The sequence below is a fragment of the Microplitis demolitor genome, chromosome 6, assembly GCF_026212275.2.
Source record: "Microplitis demolitor isolate Queensland-Clemson2020A chromosome 6, iyMicDemo2.1a, whole genome shotgun sequence".
Lineage (NCBI taxonomy): Eukaryota > Metazoa > Arthropoda > Insecta > Hymenoptera > Braconidae > Microplitis > Microplitis demolitor.
In genome coordinates, this window is record NC_068550.1 from 2503943 (window position 1) to 2530711 (window position 26769).

General features: G+C 33.8%; 2 protein-coding genes across 4 annotated transcripts in view; one reads left to right on the forward strand and one right to left on the reverse strand.

Annotated features, from left to right (window-relative positions):
• The window catches only part of LOC103579135 (LIM domain only protein 3-like), a 64994-nt gene that overhangs the window by 10828 nt on the left and 27397 nt on the right, over nt 1–26769 (forward strand). For 2 of the 3 annotated variants that reach the window (XM_008560442.2, XM_008560443.2), the window contains exon 1: nt 26360–26532. The exons of the other annotated variant lie outside the window; for it this stretch is intronic. The gene's annotated coding sequence lies outside the window, so the exon portion shown is untranslated. Of the gene's footprint in view, nt 1–26359; nt 26533–26769 lie in introns of those variants that run through there. 3 annotated transcript variants of the gene reach the window in all.
• Nucleotides 652–3518, reverse strand: LOC103579170 (uncharacterized). The gene is made up of 6 exons (XM_014441414.2): nt 3398–3518; nt 1865–2046; nt 1542–1786; nt 1217–1446; nt 1025–1127; nt 652–922 (listed from the first exon to the last, which is right to left on the reverse strand). Exons 1-6 carry the CDS (start codon nt 3516–3518, stop codon nt 652–654), a joined length of 1152 nt encoding a protein of 383 aa, XP_014296900.2.

The window sequence follows — 26769 nt, forward strand, 5'->3', positions numbered from 1 at the left end:
TCGCCCCGAATATACTTGCTGGGCTCATCAGTAAAGTTGATGCAAGTATATTCTACTTTAGACCAATTAAAGGATGTTGAATAAATAAATACCCTGGTCAAAAATTTAAACATGTAAAAATGAAAACATGGCTTAAAATTAAATAGAATTCTACCAAAAGATGATAGCAAGATTGGAACACTTGCTACACCACCATCATTATCGAAGAATTCACTATCATTTATTCAACATCCTTTAATCGGTCTAAAGTAGAATATACTTGCATCAACTTTACTGATGAGCCCAGCAAGTATATTCGGGGCGAAACCGATTAAAATAAAATTATCATCTATGAACTAAAGTATGATATTACAGTGCGTATTAAGCTAGAGGACTAATCCACATGTGACAAAAACATACTTAGAATAAGTTCGAAATAAATGTTCCTTAATAGAACCGACCAGTCTAGCCAATGTTCCGTTAATAAATAAAAATACTCTGGTCAAAAATTTAAACATGTAAAAATATATAATTATTACTAATATACAATTACTTAAAATCAATAAGATTCTTTTTTCAGTTGATTTGAATTTATTTATTTTACTGTTATTAAGTGAACACATTTTTTTTTTTTTTTTTTTTTTTTTTTTTTTTTTTTGCCGAAATTTACAATTATTTGAAAATCTTAAGAGCCAAGAATCCTCCGTAGCCAGGATGACTGCGGTAATACCAACCAATTCCGCGAAGAGGCTCTGGTGAATTTTCATCGGTAACGATTTCCTGTAAATCAACATACGGAACAACATGTTGGAGATGATCTGAACTCACAGCAGTTCCACCAAATACTATTTTATGTTCGCATGATTTACTAAGTTCTTTATTAATTCCTATCAAAGACGTAGATGGCAGAAGATCTGAATGACCATGCACCAAGTCCGTGGTTCTAAAACAAAATATTAAATCAGTTGATAAAATACGGCTATAAAACCCATGCATTTTATATCGATAACAATTTTAAATAATTTATAAGTAATACTATAATTACCTCCCGTGACATTGACTTGTTTTTACAACTTCATTTTTATCATTATCAAAATTTCCACTTTCATTAATATAACGTCCGCGCAATGATTGATTCAACGTAACGCCTGTTTAATATTTTAAATAATCTAATTCATAAAAATTATTGTTACAAGCAATATTTACTATAAAAACAATTATATAAATATTTTACGACCTGTAACAACTGCATTTTCGGGCAAAATCATGTCTTCTAATACGATTTCAAGTCCATCATAGGTGCCATCCTTGCGGAAATTATAAACCACTTTCTTTGTTAAATTACATCTATCAGAAATTTTCCACATTAAAGTATCAGGATCAATTCGTCCTTCTGATAATAAGCCTTGTTGAAGTTGAAGGTAAATTACGTTACCGTGTCTTTTAAATCTCGCGCCAGTTGCAACACTAAAAGATTTATTTATAAAATCTACTCCCTTACATCAGAAGCATTTTTAAGAAAAAAACAATTTTTTAAATCAAAATTAAATAACAAAACTCACTATCCGTCATCGGCTGAAACTGGATCATAACAAATGGAATCAAGTAAATTACCACGCGGATTATTTTTAAAATTATAATGACGTTCACAAAGACAGTAACAATCGTTACCAGTATGATCCAACATTTTGTGTTCTTTATCTGTAATATTTCGAAGATATTGATACATATGAAAGTTCAAAGTTGCATACATTGCAGCTTTTGTGTCAGCCAGTCTTTCTTCGAGTGCCTCCCGCTTTTTAGTTTTCTAATTAATTCTCATATAAGTTAGTATATTTTATTTTTTTTGTCCCTCATTACAATGTGATTATAAATTTGGACTTACGGCTTTGAACCAACAGTAATGAATTGACCCTCGACAAGTATTTGGGTAACTCAAATAATATGCAGCCCAATTACGATTCCAAGGATTCAAATTATCACATCGACCAGAACTGTATCTATTACCATTTAGCAGTTCTTCATTGATAGATATTGCGTATATGCTATTAAATCTCACAAAGTTAGCTGAAAAATTTGTATGTATACATATATTTTAGATTATTATAATATGGTAACTAAATAAATCTGATAAGAAATTCTCGAGAAATTTTTAAAATTTTATTCTCAAAAAAAGAAATGCTATACCTCGCTTTCCATATTCCCGCCAAATAATTGGATCATTTTTCTGAATTGGAACTAATTTTGATGTTACTGATAACGCATTTATAATAATTATAAATATCCAGATCGTAACACTGGATACAGAAAAATGATTCATTTTTTTTTTTTTTTTTTTTTAGAAATGAAATAAAAAAAATAATATAAAGCAATAATTTATCAAAAATTTATTGGAGAATACGAAAGATAAATCGAAACTAAGTGAGTTTATGGTCACTGAGTTTTATACTGTTATTTTATCACGTTCGTAAGCAATTTTTTATCTGAATGACTCGTGGCTATTTTAATCAAATATGTTATAACTTAATGTGATATATTTAATATAGTTGTAATTAATATATATCGTTTGAAATTTTACTTTTGTTGAATATTTATGTTGGATAATTTTAGTTTTAGATTATTTTAACTTTGGACAATTTTAACTATTGGTAATTTCGATACTCAAAGATTTTATTTGCGTAGGATTCTGATGTGGGAAATTTTAATGTTGGGAATTTAATTGTACACTCATAGGGAAATATTTTAATGTAATGTCGTTTATAAGTAATAAACAAATTAAGAGAATATATATATATATATATATATATATATATATATATATACTCAAAATGATTGGCTACACTAAATTTGATAATCTCTAATCTCAGAAAGAAAATCTGGAATTCGATTGACCCTGCGGGCCACCTTCAAAATTTCCCGCTATTTTCAAGCTCAAAGAAGTCGAAAACGGTATTTTCAATATGTCGAGAACAAAATTATTTTGTCGCGGGCCGTATCTCGGAGATACGGAACGTTTCAGACCATGGACATTGTGTGACTGATAAAATCGAAGACAATCATTAAATTTCTCACGTTAGCTTCTGAGGGTTCGTTCCTCTTCAAATAGTCATTTTTTTTTAATTTTATGGATTTTTCTAATTTTAATAAGTTGATATTTCTCAACAAATAACATTTCAAATAATAACAACATATAAAATTATTAAGCGACAAATTGCAAGTAACAAATTGCAAAATTGCAGAAGTGTTATCTAGTAAGCATTTATGCCCTTACGTTATCTAACACCTAACTGAAATAAAAGTGGATGTTGATACTTATAAACGAGACTCAGGTATACACGCTCTATATTCCCTCGTGACTCATGATTTTTATCTCCGTAGTTTCTCACCTCGATGTGTACAAACCATCGAATTCAATTACCAAGTCTCTGGTAGTTTCTGGTGGTCGTTGGTAGCGGTCTCAGTACTTGAGCTACTGATGTTGATGTTGATGGTCCGTCGCGATTAGAGTAGTAATAGTGGTGAAGAAAATTGTAAGACATTTGAGAAAATCACAAAACATGTTATCTTTTGTGTGTTCGACTGTCACGAATATTTTTATTATTTTCTCTAGCTATTCCTTGCGTTGTGAAAACAAAGACATTATTTTTCGTATCTCGAGGTTGTAAAATAACCGATGAACGAGACGATTTACCTCGAAGAAAGACCGGCTAGGTAATAAATGAGATAAGCTGAATAGAAGAAGGGAGAAGAAGAAGAAGAAGAGAGAAGTAGAGAAGGTGGTGAGACTAGTGAATGTAGAAGTGGAAAATGGACGCAAGTCCGCGATTCCTTATCCCTCGGGGACATTATCAATGTGTTTCCTTCACGAGGTTACTTTCCCTTACGTGGCACACCAACGAGATGATAAGCTCGAGAGCTGATCAGACGGAACTTTGTCGTGATGAAAATTACTTGTTGTTATCGTTTTTTATCCTCTGTTTTCATTTCTTCGTTTTATTTTATACCATGGCGTCTATCATACTTTTTATTGTATTTAACTATGATTTAGTTTTATTATAATTTTAATAAAATTATTATACATAATTATTATTTTCTTTTCAGTGCATTCATAAAAAATTTCATAAAATCAATTTGGTCTCATTCAGAATAAAAAAAAAAAATATTTAGAAAACGGTTAACCCCGCGAGAAAAATTTAAAACTTCCTGCTATTTTCAAACTCAAGGAGCTGAGTCTAGATTGTCAATCGATTTTCTATAGAATTTCTCAGATGACGATCCCGACCAAAATTAAGGCGTTCGTTGTATGTTTGGAGGCCTCGGGGGTATCAGACAAGTTTTCTGTGAACCCTAGCACACAGAAGTAAAGAGAAATAATTTTTTTCTAAGCAGCGAGCCCTGAGTCTAGATTTCCGACCGATTTTCTATAGAATTTTTTAGGCGACGATCCCAACCAAAATTACGGCATGCGTTACGGGAAGTTAAAGAAATTTAACCAACAATAGCCGAATTTCAAATAAAAAATTTTACTGAGATTAATATTCACAGCTAAATAAAATTCATAGCAAAGAGATGAATGTCCAAAATTATTTTCGTGTTATGAATATTCTATGCTCCATAACATCGGAGTTTACTTTCCTTGTATGTGTACAGTGGAATTCCTCGATATGAGTGAAGACTAGGTAAACGCCTGGAGGGTCGACATATTGACATCCTATTTTCGGTTGATTTAATATATAAAGCCCGAAACACACAAACACACGTGTCTTTACGCAGTCATGTCTACGCACATGCGTATTTACATACATGTGTGCTGAGCACTGGTATCTTTGGTGAATAAAATTTATTTATCTCTTTCACTTGAAATAAAAAAAAATTCAGTATGAAAAATACTAAGGATCGAAAATTGAAATTTTGTCATAATATCCGTTTGTCATATCATGTCCACTTTGATCGTTTATTAAATTTTTACGAGCGATTACATTGGCCAGAGGCTCGTGATGTCGCCACTTAAGATGGCCTTTTTTGTTGTTTTTTTAATTCTTTTTTTCTTCGTGTCTTTTTTTCGCATCCTTGTATATTTTTTGTCTGCTCGTTCCGACGTCTCCCTCGGGCCAGACTATAGTCTAGAGAGACTAACAAAGTTCTGTTGGCCATGAGGATAAGATATTGTTCTTGTTTGTAGCTTGAGTTAACTCGAGTTCCGCCTCGCCTTCAGTTCGGTCCCTAATTAAGTTTAAGGGATTATAGAATTGTTTCGTAAAGTCGATTACGAGATTGGTATGCCATGAGAGGAGTGTCGAATAAGAGAAGAAAATCGTGAAAGAATGAAAAGCAAAACAATACTAAGAGTTAAAATAAAATATAAATTTACCGAGGTAAAATATATTACTGAGAATTCGATAAGAAAGTAAACAACTGAGTAAATAAAAGGGTACAAGAAAAATAAGTAAAGTATTGGTTTGTTTATTTTCCATTGATTGTTGACTTTTCTTTTATTATTTGTTGGAATAAATTTCAAATCCCAGTACTGCGGTCAACTAAAAATAAATCTATCATTTAGATCCTTATGAATTAAAAATTTTCAAGTCATTTGTTTTCTTCAGTACTTGCAAAAAAAAAATAATAAATGATGAAAAAGATAAATAATTACAAGGACAGACACTTGAATCAATCATTCTAGAAATCAGAGTAACCCCTTGATCTGAGCACTTATATCCTGGTGGATATGTTGCGTGGCCGAGTGTTTAATAACCTAAGCGTTCGGTCAACGTTTAGCCTCAGTGAGTGTAAGCGAGAAAACAACCCCGAGGACGCGAGGGGTTGCATATGAGCGATCGCCACACACCGTGTAGTAGCACCGGCCGTGGCGCCCGGCATTTACGTTAATTAAATTTTCCCATTCTCTCATCAAGCATCTACGTCCTGCAACACCCCTCTCATTTACGTTCACTCATTCTGTCCCTTTCTCCTCCAGCCCGTCACCCTTTTCACCAAAAAACAGTCGACATCCTATACCCCATATCCTATATCCTATATCCCAAAGTCCAGATTCGAGCCCAGAGCCTAGAACCCAGAGACCAGAGCCCAAGAGCTCAAAACCACGTGGCGTAGCATCAATCATTGCTTACCGACTCGCGGTCTACACCCTCCACTTCCTCCCCTACTATCACCTACACAATATTCTCAAACTTTTCCTCTCCAGCTCGAGGATTTTTGTTAACTGCGGTCCCCGATGCGATACCAATTAGAGAATAAAGGGACGCGGTTTCGCTCCCTGTCCATTTGTCTCCTTTCTCTCCGACATACACACGTCCCACGAGATTCCACTAAACTCCTCTGTACTCTGTACTCTGTACTCTTCGACAGCACATACTGATTTCCAACGAACCTTTGATGCGGGCATGTTGAAAGCTTAACTACAAGCTGGACATTCCATCCGTAAAAATTCAATTCCACCTTTTTTTTTAATTTCGTCCCTCAATTGGGATTTTTTTACGCAACAATTAACTAATTTCTGCTCATCGGCTATAAAAAAATAAATTAAAACTAAATACCGATTGCTATTCTTTATTATTTGATTTAATAACTGAATTCCGCGGGGTAAAAGTGGATGTAGATGTTGGTGTAATTAAATCTGATCGAGTGTGTTCGGAAATTGAGTGAAATATGAAACGTATTGATAGAATAAATAAAAATAAACAGACAGATAGATAAATAAAATAACGAATATATGAATGTGTTCGTAAAGAGATAAAGCGAATAAGTGGATTTTAAAAATTAAAAAAAAGCTAGTTGGACTGGTTAATTTAATTATAGATGGCTTAAAGCTCATACTGCTATTATTATATTGATTCTGATGCTTGAATGCAGTTGTTGCGGGAGTGTGTGTCTATGTGTGTTGAGTATTATACTAAAATGTCAGTCAATTGCATCGGTAAAATTTGCGATAATGTTGCTGGTGTACACAAGTAGTATTATAACAGCGACAACAATAATAATGTGGATATGCGCACGGTGATGACGATGAATACAATTAAAACAAAGACTACTCAGATGCAGCAGGGGCATTTAATGTTTGACGTATTCACATTAATGTCATATCGAGAGGAATATGAGCGAGAGAGCTTGAGGTCTGGGTGTGAGAGATAGAGGGAGTGAGAGAGAAGGATCGGGAGACGGGTAGAAGGTTCAGTTGGGTCAGGTTGGGTTCTGCTGGGCAATAGCTGAGCGGGTTAGGGCGCAGAGACTGAGAGTGCAATAGGTTGCCGAGGGCCGGCTCGTTCGCGAGCCAAAGCGAGCTGAAATGGTCGGCTGTCAAGCCGTAATTACTAATTAGTCCGCTTAGGGTTTGGATATAACACTCGCACAGCACGAGAGGGCTCAAGCGCGACGGATGCAAGAGCGTTGTTGGGGATATGTGAAGCCTACAACACACGATGCATCCGTTCCCTTTATTAAATACCTTTGAAATTAAAATTATAATTGCATTCATCCCCGCATCCTATTCCCACTGAGTATGTGTGTATGTACCTCAATCACTAATTATCCTTCATAGATTGAATTTCAGCCCCTTGTTTCGTTTGTCGATATCCGGTTACTATTTTAACAATTTCATTGTCGTTGCTGGCTAGAAACATTTTTTGCATTTTTTTATTTTATTAGTTTACTTTCTTTTTTTTTATTATAGAAAATAGAGGAGAGCGAAATGAGCCCCATTGCCTAATAATTTAAAAAAAAATTAGTGTGGGCAAAATAGACACAAAAAAATGTGAGTTGGTTTCAGATTTGAAATTTTAAGTGGCCCAGTTTACCTCAAGGGGTGTGCTTTTGTAAGTGATATTTATAAACTTGGATTATGAGATAAAAAAAAAAATAATTATAATTAAGAAACAAAATTGGGATAAAATTTGGATTCAAATATGTATATATAGATACAGATTAATTTATAGAGGCCTTGTATAAAGTGCCTGATCACCGAACCAATACAACTTGAAGTTTAGATGGGTATTCTAATTAGGGGTGAGTTTCACCCTCGGGTCAGCTGAGCGAGAGTCTCAACGGTGCGTTAGGCCGAGTGGTTGTACTTGTGCTTCCCCTCTGTACTCTACACTCAGTAGTCTGTATACTACACAACATACTCTTGTAGTCGTAATCGAGCTCATACCATCTACCATCTACACTGTATATAACGTAGCCTTGGTTCTACATCGCAGAAGCCTACCGCCTAGCCACTGTGCCACTGACGGCTCGCTAATTGCTCGACCAGCCCCGTTCCACCCTTCAAATCCAAATGCATCCCTTCGTACTCTCTCGATTTCCTCCCTTGTGAGTGTGTCTCTAACTAAACGCCAACCATCTACATCTGACGCTATTCCTTCTCTCTCTACTATACTACTCTGTATTTGTCACCATAATCACCCCAATTTTTATAAAAAAAAAATCATCATTCAATTTTATATTTATAAATAAATTTATTCATTTTAATTAAAATCTTCAAAATTTTTTTTAAAAACAAAAAAAAAATAATTAGAGATAATTATTAGGGATATAATTGATTTCTGAACGAGACTAGTTTAGTTTAATAGATATAAATTCATAGTTTGTAGTGAATTGGCCACGAAATCACGAATTTATAATCTGTGATATTGAACCAACAGGAGTAGAAATGGTGGCAAAGCAAAATTGATCTACGGTTTGATTTATCGCTCGGACAAACTAATAAAGCGGCTTGCGAGCAATTTCACATTACGCGAGTGTGCAATTGAGGCATTTTAAAGCTATACCATATATAACGTATATATAAATATATATAGATATATTTGTACTTGGAAAACGAGCGCTGAGGATGGAAATATATAAACGTGAGCATGTTAATGTTGATTTATACAACAGAACAGAATTCAGTGATTCAAATGACGAAAGGCATCATCGATTTCATTCATCGAGTTACAATCAGAATAACCTATAGCGTATAATTTCTTGTATTAGATAATGGTCCAGGTCGTGGGCAAACAGTCCCGGTTCATGTCGTTTGATATATATGTGTATATATATATATATCACGGGTTTTGAAATAACTAACCGATGGTAATCGTCGTCGGACTGTTTGTTTAGTTACGCACGAGAGCGCATGGTAACGAGGTGAATCCAAAATGTCATTTTATATCTCCGTGTTTATCGCTCGGCCGATTAATTTCCGGTTGTTGGAGAAAAATCCCGGATGCCAAGCGGATTCCAGTCTTAGGGGTTTAAACAAAAATATAAATAACTAAAATGGAATAAAAAAAAATTTTACGCGGGAGAGAGGATTGGCTGTGACGGAAGAAAAAACGGAAACGAACAGCTCTCTTTCTCTCTTTATTTGGCTTTATCTCTTGCTCTCTTTCATCCTCCGTTATCTCTTCTTTTTTTGGTAAGCTTATTTGCGCTCTTGGTTTTTACTCGACTGTAGGAATTAAAAATGCAAACAGAGACGCTAACTGCTCTGCAAGAGCCAGAGAAGATTGAGGGAAATTGGTGGCTGATGCTAACTCGATTGCCCGATTGACATAGCTTCGGGTCATGAAAAAAAAAAAGACAGGGCCAAAGATAGATGAAGAGAAATTGGGTAGAAAAAAAATTGTTTTAAACATATATAAAGAAAAATATTGAAAATTAACAGAGTAGTTTTTTACGGTCCATTTATACTCTTAGAGAGCTTTTATTTATTTATTTATTTAACTTACTCTTTTAAATTCTCGAGCACGATATAATCCACGGGTTAAATCAAAACGGATGCAAGTCGAGAAGAAATAAAATTCAGTCGACGGCAGAAGAAAAAAAAATAATAAATAAAACGAAGAATGGGACGAGACATAATGGAAGGATAAAATTAAAAATTAACAAAATAAATAAATAAATAGATTGAAAATAAAAATAAAAATATAAATCTGCATGACGGAAGCTTTTTTAAGCCCCCCTGACCCCTGGCCCCACATGCCCTCACGGTGGACGTCAGATCGTATTATGTTTTTGCGTTTCATTTACGCGGGGACGTTAAATTAATTAAACATCTGAGCCACGTATATCGTTGGTTTTGACGCCCCCGGCTACTGTAAAATCAACTAAATACACATTCTCATTCACATACACTGCCAGTATACAGTATACAGTCTCGCTACAGAGAAATGGGAATATAAGGATTGGAAAGGGGTTCAGAGTTTCCGTGGGGGTTTGTCACCGTCAGCTTTTTACACCGTAATTCGTTATAACCTCGTACCAGATCAATCATACCTTCGATAAAACTTTTGCCGTTATAACAAAAAAAAAAATATTTTATACAATGTTTACTATTACACAGAAAAAAAGAATTTCTTGGCTCAAGAAAATTTTCCTTTTCAATTAATAATTCAAAAAATTTTCTTGGGGTAAGTAAAAATTTTTTGCACCGCGAAATTTTTTTTTGTGTACTGATATTATTATTCTTTATTAAATAAAGAAAATACGAATTTGAAAAAAAAAATTGTTTTAATTACTGAAGATCACGTTTTTATTTTTTTCGCGGCAATCGGGTGTAAGATGGGCTCATTTCCAAACTTCTATAATAAGGAAACTTTTGAAATTTTAATTGAGGGTTGTGTTGAAAAAAACAATCGAGCATTGTCTATAAATGGAAAAAAAAAAAAAAAACAAAATTGGTAACAAGACAGGGCAGACAAATTTATAAAATTTGAATTATAATTCCAGAAACTTATATCCCGCAAGTTAAATAGCACTTAACAAATGTTTCAAGACAAGTAATAAAGATAATTAATAACCACCATTAATTTAATTCAAAATTATTATTTTTTGTTGTTCGCTAAGCATCCCGTGAAACGGCACATGCTGGCTCGCAATTTAGTTAAATAATTACAAAACTTATGCCTCTCAAGAACTCCTATCTACATTTCCACTGTCTCGCGAAACCTGGGTTCTGTTTGCGGCCTGCACGTGTGCGCCCAACAAATTGTTTTATTAAATTGTCACAGGACTAATTATTTTACCACATGATAACAATATCCGCCGATCAAATTCGTCAGCCAGTGAACTGACGGGAATTTTAAAATTAAATAGCAAAGTTGGAATTTGTGTCTGTCTATAGTTGAGTTAGCGTGTGGATGTGTGTATTAGTAGACAGTAAAGGACAATATCCTGAGGGTAGACGCATCGTAAGCCAGCTTGACTAATTGGCAGCGTTATAATCATGGGTGCACAGTTAGGTTGGTATTACCGCGAGTTATAGCTCCCACATTGTATCCAAGTCTTCTCACTCCGTCTGTTGGCTGACTCACTGCTAGAGCACTTGACCCTCTTCTGTCCCTCTTCTGTTCCTCCGAGGCCTTTTCTGGTGTATGTGTCTCATATAAATAGATGTAGGAATGTATGTATGCATGAGCCTGTACAAGGGGCGTTTAATGATCCCACCGTTTACGCAAATTTTCCCATTATGCGACGCGGTTTTGCCCAGCAAATGGCCCGATTCGAGACACCTATTTCTACACTTACATTTTATACGTCCATGTACGATCTATAAATATATTAATGCATGGATGTACGTGAATAGCTGCGCTTAACAAAGCTTGTCAGACAACTTTGTGATCCCATGAGTGAATGACTGACCGAGGGAAGGGAGAAGGGAGTGAGTGTATGAGTGTGTGTTTGAGCTTTTTGGATTCTGATAATAAAAAATAGCTGGATATAAAATAATTCAAACGAATGCTCTGGGGACACTTTGGACATAGTATAGTCCTAAAAGCAATATATTTACGTCCGGCTTATCCGCGTATGGTCATTCATAAGCGACAGCCTGAAAAAAATGACGTGTTACGCTGGTGTTATCTGTAACAGTTAGTCGACGTCTCGAGATTTTTCTGTGTCGTTTAGTTATAATGTAGAGTATTATATTTATATATATATATATATATATATATATATATATATATATATATATATATATATAAGGGAAACTGGACAAAATGGGATTTTCGAAGTTTTTTTTTTAATTTTTACCAGAAATTTTAAAAAATTGTATTTTGATATTTTTATAAATAATTTTTTAAACAGAAAAATATAAAAAAACATTTTTGATTTGAAATCTGATTTTATTCGAAAATGAAAAAAAAATAAATTTTGACAGCAATTTAAAATTTGTCATTTTAATTTTTTTAACTTCTTCAATTTGTCGAAAATTTTTTTCGCAATTGCAAAAATTTTATAAAAATGGAAAATTGCAATTTTTTAAAATTAATTTTACACTTTATAATAATCGTTAAAAATATTAAATTTTTTTTACGTTAATTAAAAATGAAAGACGACATGATCTCACAAGTATTTTCTAATGCAGACGATTTTTTTTTCTAAAACATAAAATTTCCTTGGGTTAAAGGATCAGAATGATAAATGTATAGTTCGTTTAATAAATGTTGCAGATTTAAAAGTTTCGATTGATACAAAAGATGCAAATTGGAAGACCGTATTGGGAGATGTGAGTGAGATGTTTGTGTGGACGAAGGAAGAGTAGAAACGAGCTATCACGTACTACTCCCGTGGGTGTGATCGCTGCTAACTAAACTTGTAAATCTCTCTCGTCCCATTGCTACGGCTGGTAGTACACTAGTCGAGTAGTGATGGTGTTGCTGCGGCGGGACGGCCTCGACTGACCAGAACACATTTGTCTGTCTTAACCGAGCGTACTGACCGTGGCGTTTCGAGAAATCAAACGAGATTGCTTTGCACCGGATTACTCATGATAATCATATCACTAATGTTTATACAACTCCATTGTTTGTAATCTTAATTATTTATATTCGACTTGAATATATTTTTTAAAAACTGTTTTCTTTAATTCCATGAAGATAAAAAATTTATTTTAGTGATTAATTTTTTATTTGAATGAATTTTTTTTAGTAAAGTTTTTTAATTTAAAAATACTAAATAATTAAAGATAAATTTAGTTCGTTATGATGAAAAAATTGTAGTATGAGTAAAAAGTAAAAAATGTTAAAATGCGATAGCAAAAAAATATAAATAAGCACGTGGGATATTTAGCATAAATGTAAAATAAGCCGTGGCCAGAGTATAAATTGTATTCCCATTAGGCGCGAGCTTTTGGTTGTAAGAATGAGAGCAGCGATGAGGAAGAGAGGAGAGTGCATTTGAATACTGTCGGATTAAAAATTAAATATTATGCGCGAGGCTGCTCGATTAGGGAACAACGGAGTCCGGGTACACTGACGGTGGCTTTAAAAAATATACGAAATTAATTGGCCGAGATTTTTTTTAAATTTCAAACATTCAAATTATAGTCAATTTTTATTTTTAATTATTATTAATATTACTATCATTAATATAATTAATTTTAATTAAAAACAGCATTGGCACAAAAGCTACAGGAATTAATTACTCTAGACATCCCGTCGCGCCGCGATCTCTTCTATAAATTATTTTACAAACCAAAAAAATTGATATGGAGAAATAAATGAAAGTTAATGTGCAGCAGAGATCGTTAACAATAATTCATAATAAAACTAGGATTTAAAAAAAAATATAGAGCAGTTATATTGCGATATAAACGAGCAGACATCCGTCATGATACCCAAGACAAGTAGCGAGCATTCTGCGTACGAGCAGCACATAAAAGGTAGACCGTAACTTCTCGTTTCCCTGGAGCTTTAGTTTCTAATGCGAATTTCTCGGCAATGTCGACTGGCAGATACCAACAACCATTCAGCCATCCAACACCCACTAGTGTGTCTTAACTGCGAACGCGTACATCAAAGTTTATGGCCACGCGAGACTTGAGATTCTCTCCCTTGTATCATCTCACGCAAAACAAAGTAAAGAGACCCAATACTTATTATCCTTGAGCTTTTTGTTTCTTCTTTTTCAACTTAATCTTTCCTTGTTTACTCATTATTTTTATTTATCCCCACCACTAACGGCTGTACTGATGCGAAAACCACAAAAAAATAGAGTCGTTAGACTTAGGGACGAAGGGTCGATGGAAAACACCCTCAAAGTTGTAATTGAGGCGAGAAATTTGCTTTTCCAACCCTCAAGCTCGGTCTTAACTCATTTACCAGCTTGGTCAGTTGTTTTAACTGACCCTCCGGCAATCTTTGATCATTTTTCAATTACTGCTTCAGAAAAAATATTTTTTTTTCGTAAAATAAAACAAACTGATCGAAAAGTAAATAAACAAAATAAATATAAAATACATTTTATATTTTAAAATAAAAACCAAATAAACCGGATGTTTACTGGAATCGGATGCGTTAAATAAATATTAACCATCAGGAATTTACCTCTACACTATTTTACTTTGAAAAAACTATTTTAAATATTTAAAATCGATTTGGAAGTAAACGCGAAGCATTGAAGTTACTGAGTAATCTCATATGGAATTTTCATGTGGGTTAAAATTAAACCGTCTTAAGTTTTGATTGTCGAGTCTATTTATGCCGAAGCTTTCAAGGAAATAGATTTGATGGATTTGGCGGCGGGGTGGGACTGGCAGGAAGCCGATGGCAGCTGGGGATGAATCGATCTGGAATTCGAGAATATCGAATAGCTAAATCCGAGCCGGGCGTTCCTATCTGCGGCAACGACATTGTAACTGGTTGCGAGTCAAGTGTGTGAGAGAGATAGGTATGAGATAGAGATAGAGATGGAGATGGAGATGGAGATGGAGATAGAAAGCTCGAGGTTGAAACGTAGATCTTGCAATCTGGTCCTAACGAGCTGGGGACGTGAATAATTTAAGGATCCCGAGCCTCATGTCCGGCTATTACGTACGTGGAATATCGGATGTCTAACCCGACGAGCTTTATTACCGCGTATACGGATTATTTCAATTCGTTGCTCGTCGATAAATTGTTTAATTGGTTCTATCTATTTTTAAGTGGGCAATTATGCTTGTAATTATTTATTAATGTCTTTCCAATCGTTTTTTAATTAGTTACTTTATCATTTTAATTTTTTTTTAAATTTATAATGAAAAAAAAAAAAATTCTTTTTAAATATTTATAATAAAAATTGCTTCGATAAAGTAAATTACCCATAAAAATAATTATTTAACCCACCATAAATTATAAAATAATTTTCTTAAAACCCCAAGGGTTTTTACGAGACTATTATCCACTTACCCAATGGCCGATAAAAAAAATCTATCACCTTAAAAAAATGATCCATGGCAATAAGTAGTAATAAAAAATAAAAAACTAAAAATAGTAACTAAGATAATTAAAAAATAAAAAAAATAATGGTAATGAGTAATGTTTTCTACTCAGCTAAATCGCGGTTGCCAGTTTCCGTCGGGCTGACCGCCGGAATTATGAAGTGCTCCCGCATTCACTTAATCCTGGGAGCGAATATCACGCGTTATCTCCATGCCGATCAATCACCACGAAGCCACCCTATACCCCACACAGCCTTCCTCTTCACTCAGTGTTCTATACCAGTACAGTACACTAGTACAACCTCGCCCGTTACGTATTTCGGTACACCCTCATATTCCTCTCCTGCAACCTCTCCCCCAATTCTCTTTTCTCTTTCCAACACGGCTATTCACGCCAAGTCGTATATCATTCCGTTATCAACGACTCTTTATATGCGGTTGCGCTCCATTTTCTGTCTGTTTGCTTCGCTAAGCGCCGATGAGCACCACACATATACTAAACATATATATTTTTCCCATCTTTCTCCCTCAGAAATAATATTTTTATATTTAATTAAATATATCAAACAAAAATATAACCGTCTAATTCACGTGTCCTTTGTATTTTGTTTTTTTTTTTTTTTTATTTTTTTATTCAAAACCTGTCTCCAGCAGATGTCAAAAAAAAATCACCCGACAAAAATTATCAATAGTTTTTTTTTACTGATGAAATTCACGATCCAGTGACGATAAGAAGTAATCGACAAACAATTTTACCTAGTTCTCTTCAAAAAAATACTTTTTTTTTTTTTTTCGATTATCGAAAAAACCTAACAGTCGAAAAACTGATTGAACGTTTTAGTTTTGTGGGCAAGGGGTTGATAGCAGACACAAAACACTAGGCTAGTCTGGTATTAGTGTTAGTAAATAAAGTAATAGTGTGTGAAAGAGGGAATAGGGACGGTTGAGGGGGAGGGAAATGATCGGTGAATATTTTTTTCTGGCAGCAGAGCCGGAGGGCCGTAAATCAAACGGTCGCATATGCACCCAAAGAGGGATCAGTGCATCGGCGAACCGGCGCCATCTTGCATGCTGTGAATCCATAGCCCGGTGAACCGGAAACGACTGATAGTGATGCTCCCGATCGACGCCTATAGTTCATCAGTTGCTTTCTCTAACCCAGGAACCATTCAGTGCACAATGGATTTGGTTACTGCCACAACTATGGACCCGGTTCGAAGTTATCCCCAGTTGATGCTCTTCCAATATATATGGATCCAGAGTTTTATTCAACAGATGCCATAACAGATTTTCTACCAAAGCTTCGCCGTGTCGATTGATTTCAAACAATGAACCCAGAAAAATTTCTAAACGAAACAGCTTTCAAAAAAAACCAAACTTCGATATTTGAGTATAAAGTCTCATATCCGGTCACTTGATTAATATTTAGCTAAAAAAATTTCTTAAAATTCCGAGACCTCAAATTTTCGGTGTGCAGTAAATTCTATAAGACATCGGATGTTTATTTAAAGCAAAGGAGAAACGTCTGATGCTGGAGGCAGGGGTAAGTTAATGTGCGGTGAGCACAAGCGGCTGACCACTAGGCTGATTTACATCACACCCCTTATCCTTCCATCGGAAAACAGCACGAGGGTGTTCAGCCAGCAAGAAACCTGAGGAAGACAGTGAAACTCTAGTGGTCAAGTGAAGGATGCTCTTTGTGATCGAACCGCCGGTTCTCATTACGAGCAAATGAAAAAAAAAATAAAAAAAAAATAAAAATAGTTGATGCAAGTTAATGTAATTTACACAGTAATGTATGTGTTAATGTATTTTGTAATCGAAATAAAATATTTAATTTAAAAGTGGAAGGGGTGTTAAGACCGAAATATTCGACCCTCGGGTAAAATAGTATTTTAGTTAAAACGAAATCGAGGGTGATATTATTCGGTGGGTTTCCAGAGATTGGGCGAAATATTTTTAGTTCAATTGTCTTGACAACTACAATCAGGAAGAGTCAGCGAGCGAGAGAGACAGAAATGTTGAGTCAAATGCCTGTCCAGACACTGGTGTTTCCGGTTTCCTGTGCTCCTTACAATTTGCAGACAGTCGTGAGCAGACAAAACCTGGTGTGACGGACCAACTCAAAGATAAGGACCATTCACTAAAACAAAACCTACAGAGTCCCTCTCCTCCTCTTTACGGCACTCTTCAAATAAATTCACTAGTTCAGTTCGATACAAACTTTTATTTTTTAATTCTTGAGGCATGTCTACTTTGCTGCTGCATTTTAACAGATAGTTATTTTAATAATGATTTAATTAAAATTCTTTACAAGTTTACAGTTTACAGCTTGAATTTTCAGTAATTCTGATGGAATTTTGATGAATTATTTAACTCTTCTAACTGAAGATACTTTGAATTTCATTCATTGGAGTTACTTTTATTTCTAAATGAAAACGTTGTTCTGATAAGCTTTTAAAGTTTTATGTTTATAAAGAAGCGGAAAATAAAAAGAATTTATTCGAATTTTTATGTATTAACTGACAGAAAAAAAAATAAAAACTATTCAGCAAAATGTTTACAAGTCAATTTTTAAAAACTACCCGAAATCAAATTTTTTTTGTAAAATTTTTAAATCTTTAAAAAATCAAAATTTCGAATTTTCAGTTCATCATTTTGATTTCTTCTCAAAATTATTTATTGAAAGCCTGTTATTTAGTCTCAGGTAAATATTTTTCCAAATCCAACAAGACTCTGCTCAAACACTATTTCAATGTCTTATTCAAATGATTAAGTCACAGGATCACGATCTAACACCAGCAGTAAATCGTTCTAAGACTGTGGTCAAGACAGTTCTCACAGAAACTGCTGGTTTCTGAATTAGTATCAGTATCAAAAGCCCTAGTACTACAAGTACTACATAATCTTGACCAAGCTTTCCCTCAGTCAAAGGGTTGGTCACTACGCTCGGGTTCTGGTCAAAACCATCCAACGAAATTTACAAATGATTGATGAGGGTTTAATGCAGCCCACGAGACCGAATATCCCAAAATAATTAAATTAATAAATGGATAATGAATAACTAATTATTATTTATGATCCCGTCATTACAAGTGTTTGGACTGGTCTAGTTATTAAGCCCCTGCTGATCAGAGGCCATTAAGGACCTAAGCAAAGGCTGACCAAGCAACTGTCCCGTTACAACTGCACACTGTACATAATTATCTTGTGCGTAAGTGAGAGTGAGAGAAAACTATTTACTGCTCTGTGTAACCGAGTGAGTGAGCCAACGAGAAGGGACGACCATGTCAGCAATGCTCATTCACTGCTATCGGATGCCAAGCAGACTTTCAACCCTTCCTCGCGCTACCACCCCCATCCCCGCTGCTCAAAACGCATCTACTACAGCCTCTGTCAGTTTCATGACAGCCTTTGTCATTATCTGCAGCATTGCCGAGTAAAAATTTATAAAAAAAAAATAAATGAGGGAAAATAAAATTCGTTTGGCTAAACATTAAACCACCTGACACTTTATCACACATGAGTAAATGTATATATTTATATATTTATATATTGTACATAATATTGTGAAAATCCCACAAGGATTCTGGAGAGAACGTCCGACAAAGCCACCATCGGTATAATAAAACCATTAGAATGATCCTCGTACGTGCATTCAAACTGTATAAATATCAAACCGAGATCCCTCACAGTTTCCAACTTTCTGCGTAACGCGAGCGATAAATCCGTCTGATATTCGCGGGGCTCTGTCTGAGAACGTGTGAAAAAACGTTAAGTCTACTATTCCCAAAAATGATGTTTGCCTTTTTTTTTCTTTTTGAGCCTTCTGTTTACGCCGATGCCCATTTATATTTTTATTATTTCGTCTTTATTATTTTTTCGGCAGATGAATTATTGATAACATCATTGGCGTTGAATTTTGTGTTTATGACCATGAGATAAAATAAATAACTACTTAGGGTGGGAATAGAACTAGAGTAGGTTTTGAGGAGTTATATGCGGGTGTCATTTTATACTTTGAGCTGTAGTAGTAGGCAATATATATATATATATATATATATATATATATATATATATATATATATATATATATATATATTGATATGAAAGAAGTTTTAGTGAAAAAAAGCACAGGTTACATCTCTGTGGCAGCTTATCGGAGCCTCGCGGTACATTAAGCACGTTTGTGTTGCTTTTCATCTCCCTGCGTACACAGAGAAGAAGGGAGACAGAGAATGAGAGGTAAAGGGATGTCTCCTCGAAGAGATTATCTTGTCGTATTCAATATTCGTATGGAAAATGTCGTGGATGATAAATCGTTTCAGTCCGATAGCAAAAGACGACGGGTTGTTCCGGCGGTCTCGACGAATTTTACCAAACGCTCTCTTCTATATCAGTCGCTTTTGAGACACCCTCTGTCAAAGTTGTTAGATTCTTTTTTATTTCTTATCAATATACATATTTAATAAATGTCCAAGTTATTAATGAATTTATTAAAGACTCCATTCATTCTCAGGAGATATTGAATAGAAGTAATGAGATATGATGAGGCATTTTCAAAAGTTATTTATTATTTTGCGAGCTTGAGTTAATAATTTCGGTATTAAAGTTTTGTCTTTTCACCTGAATCATTGTCTGGGAAAATGAGCATCTGGATGAGGATAAAGAGAGGGAGTGATACAGACTGTATAAATTAATTTGAAGGAATAAAGTGGCTGATGCGTGAAAAGCGGAAGTGGAAGAATTAAAGGAAGATATGGCTGGTTCCGGTTTGGGTTTTATTGTGATGAAGAAAAAGGGCAAGGGAAGGGAATAGAAGATCGATTGATTGAAAAGTAGTGTTGGAGAACGAATTGATACGTCTGAGGTACAGAGAATATAATTTAACCTCAAATGGTCATCGAGATATGATGCGAAGGATAGTGTATTTAGATGTTCATGGCTCGTGAATTTGTGGATGATAGCTGTTCTTTACAAACTCGAAAAGACGGGATTGAGGGTGCGGTGTGCTAGTTTCCGCAGCATTGACACACGACAATACAGCCCTGATGCCAACACCGACCCCATTTGCAAGCTCTCACCCTTGCAGACGCAATCTCCGACGCCTTTAGACTACACCAAGATTTCTGCTTTCAGCCCTTTCCTGCTAAACTTACGGTCACGCAAAGTAGCTTTTGTGTTATTATTGAGCTTTCAAGAGTCGAAATATATATTTATATATAACAAACATACTTCAAGCTGATGTGTGATACTGATCCGACAATATCAACATGGTTTATTATTTTTTCAAATACTAAATATCAACTAATTGCCATTAGACAAAGTATCAAAAGTTTCCAAATTGGACATTGAATCCTACGGACGTATTTGCAGTAAACTGGGCCGACCTATTGGTATGTGTAACGATCGATTAAGATCTGCAAGCGACACTTACAAATTAGCCAATCAAGCGCTAATCTCTATCATCCCTAACTCTACGATAACTATATATACTACCATAGTTTATACGATATATATATATAGATATAGCTGGAAATAGATTGGAGAATAGAGCCGCAAATACTTTAATCCGTCCATTAATCCAACGAGATAAAAGTTTTCCCAGTTGTTGTATAGCCTTTTGTCGTCAAGCTCAACTACCGCCCGCATCACTGCCGACGACTGCCACCAATTGCTGTTGATGCTGGACAACTATTCTGTGTCTGGCATATCGATGACAATCATGAAGATGCGATTAATTACCTTCAGCTTTGTGTGTTTATAGAGCAATTAAATAATTTATCAATTTTATTTTTTTGTAACGTAACTTTAAAAAAAATCATTATATCATTCAGAGTAATAAAAAAATTTTTTTAAAATTTCTAGGGCATAAATAAAGTAAATGCGGTAATTTATATTAAATCTAGCGTTAAAAAAAAATAAATTGATTACAGAGAGTAGAGCGAAGCAACATTTAACTTGGCAACAAAAAAAAAAAATGTTTGTAGAGAATGGGGATGGGGTTGGGGTTGGGGCTGTTGAATTTATGCCTGACATCGTCGTGGATGCTCGTACGATTTTTTACTCCGACACAAACCGTGAGTACACACGCGGCACTGGACAAACAACAATAAATATATTTTGCGCGGGGCAGGGGGTGAGGTGGCGGAGAAAGAGAAAGGGGGTGGATGGGGAATGGTTAAAGGGATCGGTAGAACTTCCGTGCGAGCACGTACGGGCATAGCTTAACGTAATCTAACTGCACAACGCCCTATATCAGGACTAGTGTTGCCCCTTACCCATACAGCTAAAGCTACACTCACTGTACTCCTTCTCTACCCTCTAAACTGCACTACTATCCCGATTTATATGGCATTGTCACCTGCGACTAAAATTCCCTATCTAAATTTTTCTTTACACTTTATTTACATTCTCTATCACCGGTATTTTTAGTCGACGAAAAAAAATTTATCAACCGTTGTTACTGAAAATATATTTAATAAATATGAGCGTGTATGATAAATTGAAATAAGACAGAAATTATGTAAAAGTAATTCAAGATTTTATTAAAATTAAAATTTAATTTTTTATGTTATAGAGAAATTTTTAAAATGCTTGTGAAAAAATAATGAGTTTTTTAATGAAGAATAATTTGATCATTCATTCAATTAAAAAATTAATATGCAGATGGGGGATTTTTTCTAAGGGTTTAAAAAATGATATCCGATAAGAATTAATAGAAAAAAATTAAGTTTATCAATTTATAAAAATTTTATAAAGCAAAAATTATTGAAAATTAAAAAAATCTGAAAATTAATTTTTATTTCTTAATGAGAAATTAAAATCAGCAACTGTAATAACTAAAGATTTATGTTTGATATAATTAAAGCAATTATGAGTATCTTATTCTCGGAATTTATAATGCTAATGGGCGATTGTGTGGGGAAAATGGGATAGCAGGTAATGTACCGAGTTTTTGTGCGGCTCACGTGTGGCCATGAAGCTTAAAACGTCCTTTAAATTAGCCCCTATTAGCAAAGACCCGAAATGCCGAGTAAACGAGGATTCCACCCACAGACTCCCATATCCTCTAACTCTTACTCCACATGACCTAAGATTAATATCGCACGTTAAATATTACTCTTTTTGCTTAACGCCTGCATGCATGACCATATCATGCAATTAAATAAAATTCACGCTTTAAGCAAGATATTACTTTATAAAACCTTCCATTTTTAAATTACTCGTCGGTTACTCAAAAATTGGATTAAAAATTGAGCAGGATAAAATTTAAAGTGACTGTGTATTTATTAACAGATGAGAGGGATCAAGTATAAGAAATAAAAATGTGATAGGGAGTATAATAAAACGAGCTCTTTATCGGTGTTATCTCGTTAATTTCTAGAAAGCGGCTAGCTCGGAGCTTTAAAGTAGGAGCGATTTGGTGAATTTAAACATCTCAACCCTCATTGGGATAAGGCTGAGGATTAAACTCACTTGAGCTTCCGTCGTGACTACGTAACAGGGAAAAACGAACCCCCTTGCTTATATATATACATATATATTCTCTTTCTCTCCCTCTCCCTCTCCCTTTTTCTAGCTGTAGCTCTGTATCTAGATAATATAGTTATAACTCCCTTATATACTTTTACTTGTATTTATATCGTACTGCAAACGTCCTTCCTTCCTGCGGGATAAAACAAAACACCGGACCCCGAGTATATTAATGCCCAGCTTAATGTGCTCGTACTTAATTAATGAACCGACTCCGGATGCCACTGAAACTGATACTGAGAAATAAAAAACTAAATGCAGATAAGAGAGTTAATTATTAAGGGAAAAAAATTTTATTGGACTCTTTTTTTTTTCTATTTAAATTTTGGCGTCCATTGTGGTGCATGTAAGGGTATAGGCGTCCACGGAGAGCTTCGCGATATCCTAGAGTATTTCTAAGAGATGATAGGACACTGGAGGTGGTGCTAACTATGGTCCAATGGGCGGAGCTTGCAAATGCACCGAGCCGGCGCTGCAACGGTACCACTGAGAAGTCTCAAGGTATTTTATTTTTTTAGAAACTTGAATTTTACGCGCTAACAAGATCAGTGGTCTTCACGGTGAGCTTTGATCGTTACCGGAGTATTGGTAATTAATATAAATTTATATTGATTAAAAATAAATTTTCCTTAATTATATAAAAATTTTAATGACATTTGAGGCATTCTCTGTTTTGTAGAAATATTTTGGAAATTACTTAATTAATTAAAAAAATTAATGACTTATTAGAAAGGTACCGGAATTTTTAAATTATTTTTCAACGACAATGATTGGCTGATCGGTTTATAAAAACTGAATTCACTATTCGTCAAAGTGTGATAAAGAAAAAACCTCTTATCTTTATTGATAAATATTTTTAAGTATAAAATGCCGTCTAATATGATCTCAACATATTTTTTTAAATTAATTTACACACCATTGAATCGTGTCATAAATTTAAAAAATGTTAAAATTAATAATTTATATTTCGAAAATAAACTCAGTGACGATATTTATACACACGAGAAAACCATGTGAAAATATGAATATAAACCTTACGAGGATCGTCGTGACATATTGTCTTATATAGAAGACACATGTAAATCAGGACATCTATCATTAACTGGCACTCACAATTCGATGGCATATGAAACTAAAAATATCTCGGAAAAAACACAAGAATTTAATATCAGTGATCAATTAAAATTCGGTGTACATGTTTTTGATGTTTCTTTGAGTATAAATTTAAATGAGACATTTAGTAATGACTTATCATTCACTCAACCGTTCACTTGACGACTTATTCAGTGAAATAAATAAATTTCTCAATGACAATCCCCGCGAAGTTGTTTTTTTAAATATAAGAGATTTTAAAAATGATTATGATAATAATTACGATGATGATAATGACTATGTTTATAAAACCGAAAATATGAATAATAAAAATAATATACATGTAAATGGATGTGAAACACTGAATAAATATGCAGCTGAAGAAAATGGCGGCAGCCGTTAGATCAAAAATTGGTCATTTAAGAACACGATTAGAATTCATCGCAGAAAAATTTTGTTTGCATCATATTTACATTTCTTAAAAAATGTACTCATGTATCAAGTAATGAATGTCAGTATTTAGAAAAACAACCACTAGATAATGAAGATCAAAAATTAGTACCTCCAAATCTCGAACTGCATATTGACTACTTGTGGTTTAAATATTTAATAATTTCTAGGGATGATAAATATAACAACTATTCCTGTTACATTAATGATTTTCATCAACTAGAATCAAATGTTTATCCAAAAGATTTTGCTAAATATGGTAGCAACATCACTGAATATTTTCTGCCAATTAATTATAGAATTAAAAAATATTTTCCTGGGACTCAAGCTAATGCTATGAACATTCTTTTTGTTGATTATTTTACTCAACAAATTATTGACCATAATAATTTTATTAATCGTCTTCATTAGAATAACACAAAAAAAATTTTATTTTCCTACGAATAATTATTGAATGGACTTTTTTAAAATATCATTTCTTTTATCAACTAAAATGAAGTTTTGTCAAATTATAAACCTTGAATAATTAAAATTTTACTAATATCCTCATTTCAACACAATGTCATTTTTTTTTTTTTAACAATAAATTTTAAACTCATGTATGTATTGACGTTTACCGATGGCAGCTCAATAAAAAAACAACAACCGTTATCTTATCCACTCCCCCCCCCCCCCAAATGAATTTTTATCAGTAATAGCAACGTAATTACTTCACAATTGCCTTTATTTTTAATTCTTCATAAGAAAAAAAAAACACTTCAGTACAACAAAACATCCAACCACATTATACAGATAAAAAAATGTCTAAATTATTAATTATTTTACTAATTATAAATTCAATTATAATTAATGTGCACACAAATAAATCATGTCCAGAGTATGAGTACAAAGAATACGAAGACCGTAGTGATATATTATCAAAAATACCAGACACGCGTAAAATTGGAAGTTTATCATTAACTGGGACTCGTAATTCGATGACGTATTTAACACACGATCCTTACAAAAGAACACAAGACTTGAATATCACTGAACAATTAAAATATGGAGTGCGTGTGTTCGATATTGCTGTACATTACGAACCACCTGAGCTAATGATTTATTCATCGATGACGAATTATGTGTCGGTATCATTACGCCGTTCACTCGACGACTTATTCAGTGAATTGAATAAATTTCTTGATGATAATCCCCGTGAATTTGTGATTGTTTATATAAATTACTCATATGAAGCCGACGAAAATGCTGAAAATAGCATTGAACAATGCCAAGTACTTGGTCAGTATGCAACTGATAGCAATGGCAGTGACCGTTGGGTTAAAAAGTGGTCGTTGAATGACTCTATTGAAAAGTATAGAGGGAAAATTCTATTCGCGACAAATCAGTATGAACTTTTTGATTGCGCGCGGATGTTTAAATATGAGTGTTTGAATTTAGATACTGTGACTTTGCACAAAGAGGATATTGATAGTAATTATACTAACGCTACATTCAATTACGATAAAAAATGGTATGCGTATACTAAATTTTCAACAAAAAAACGATACAGTTTCTATCCATGTTATATCTATGATCTGTCTAATTTTGGAAGTTACTCTGTTGCAAGATCTGGAGATTTTGTTGACTTCTACGAAATGTGCATTGAGCCGATTAATTATAGGATTGAAAATAAATATCCTGGCAGCCATAATTCAACTTTGACTATGGTGTTTGTTGATCATGTAACTCAGGGGGTTATTGACCGAATTAATAAAGCAAATATAAATTAGAAAAAATTTTCTAAAATTTTTAAGTATTCAAAGCATTGACCCCAGTGATTCTAACCTTGAGTTTATTTTTGATGAGTTATATTTTTTTACTCAACACATTTATTGCTTTTAAGTGTATGTGTATATATTTCATTAATCACTTTTAATGTGTTTTATTAATTACGACACCTGGCTCTAATGTAACATCAGTTTCAAAAATAAATTGAAAAATCCCCAGGCCATAAAATTATTTATCACTTTTTATTGTGTTTTTATTTATAATAATTCCTTGCTCCTGAAAAATTCATCAGTTTCCTAATTAAAAGTTAATCATTTTCAAATATCTATACAATAGAATTAAATAAAAAAACATTAGATATATCTAGTCTATTATTAGACATATGACACACATGGAGCCTGGGAAAAAAGTAAAAAGTAGTTTCCTTTAGCGGGAAATTTAAAAAATGATACTTAAATATTCGTAATCAAATTTTGAGTCAGAAAAATTTTCATTTGCAAGCTCAGCATGTTTTGGTAAGTTAAAAAAAAAATAATTTTCAATTTATAAGTTTTACTACCATTGAAAATTTTCTATACGAAGAAGAAAATGTCTTAGATAAATAGCTGGAATATTTATTTATAATTGTGAGTGAATGAGAAGGGTTGGCTGAGAGTATTGCGGATGGTAGTAGCAGATATTTGTAGATGTTGATACATATATGTTCGTATACTTATAGACAGTAGACTACACTACTACTAGGACAAGTAGAT

What these genes read in the sequence shown, in the direction of transcription:
- LOC103579170 (XM_014441414.2), bottom strand. Translation starts at nt 3,518, where the DNA reads ATGTCTTACAATTTTCTTCACCACTATTACTACTCTAATCGCGACGGA. An exon ending in GTTTCAGCCGATGACGGATA is followed by an intron (nt 1,447 to 1,541) that starts GTGAGTTTTGTT and finishes TAAATCTTTTAG; the next exon opens with TGTTGCAACTGGCGCGAGAT. An exon ending in CGAAAATGCAGTTGTTACAG is followed by an intron (nt 1,128 to 1,216) that starts GTCGTAAAATAT and finishes AATATTAAACAG; the next exon opens with GCGTTACGTTGAATCAATCA.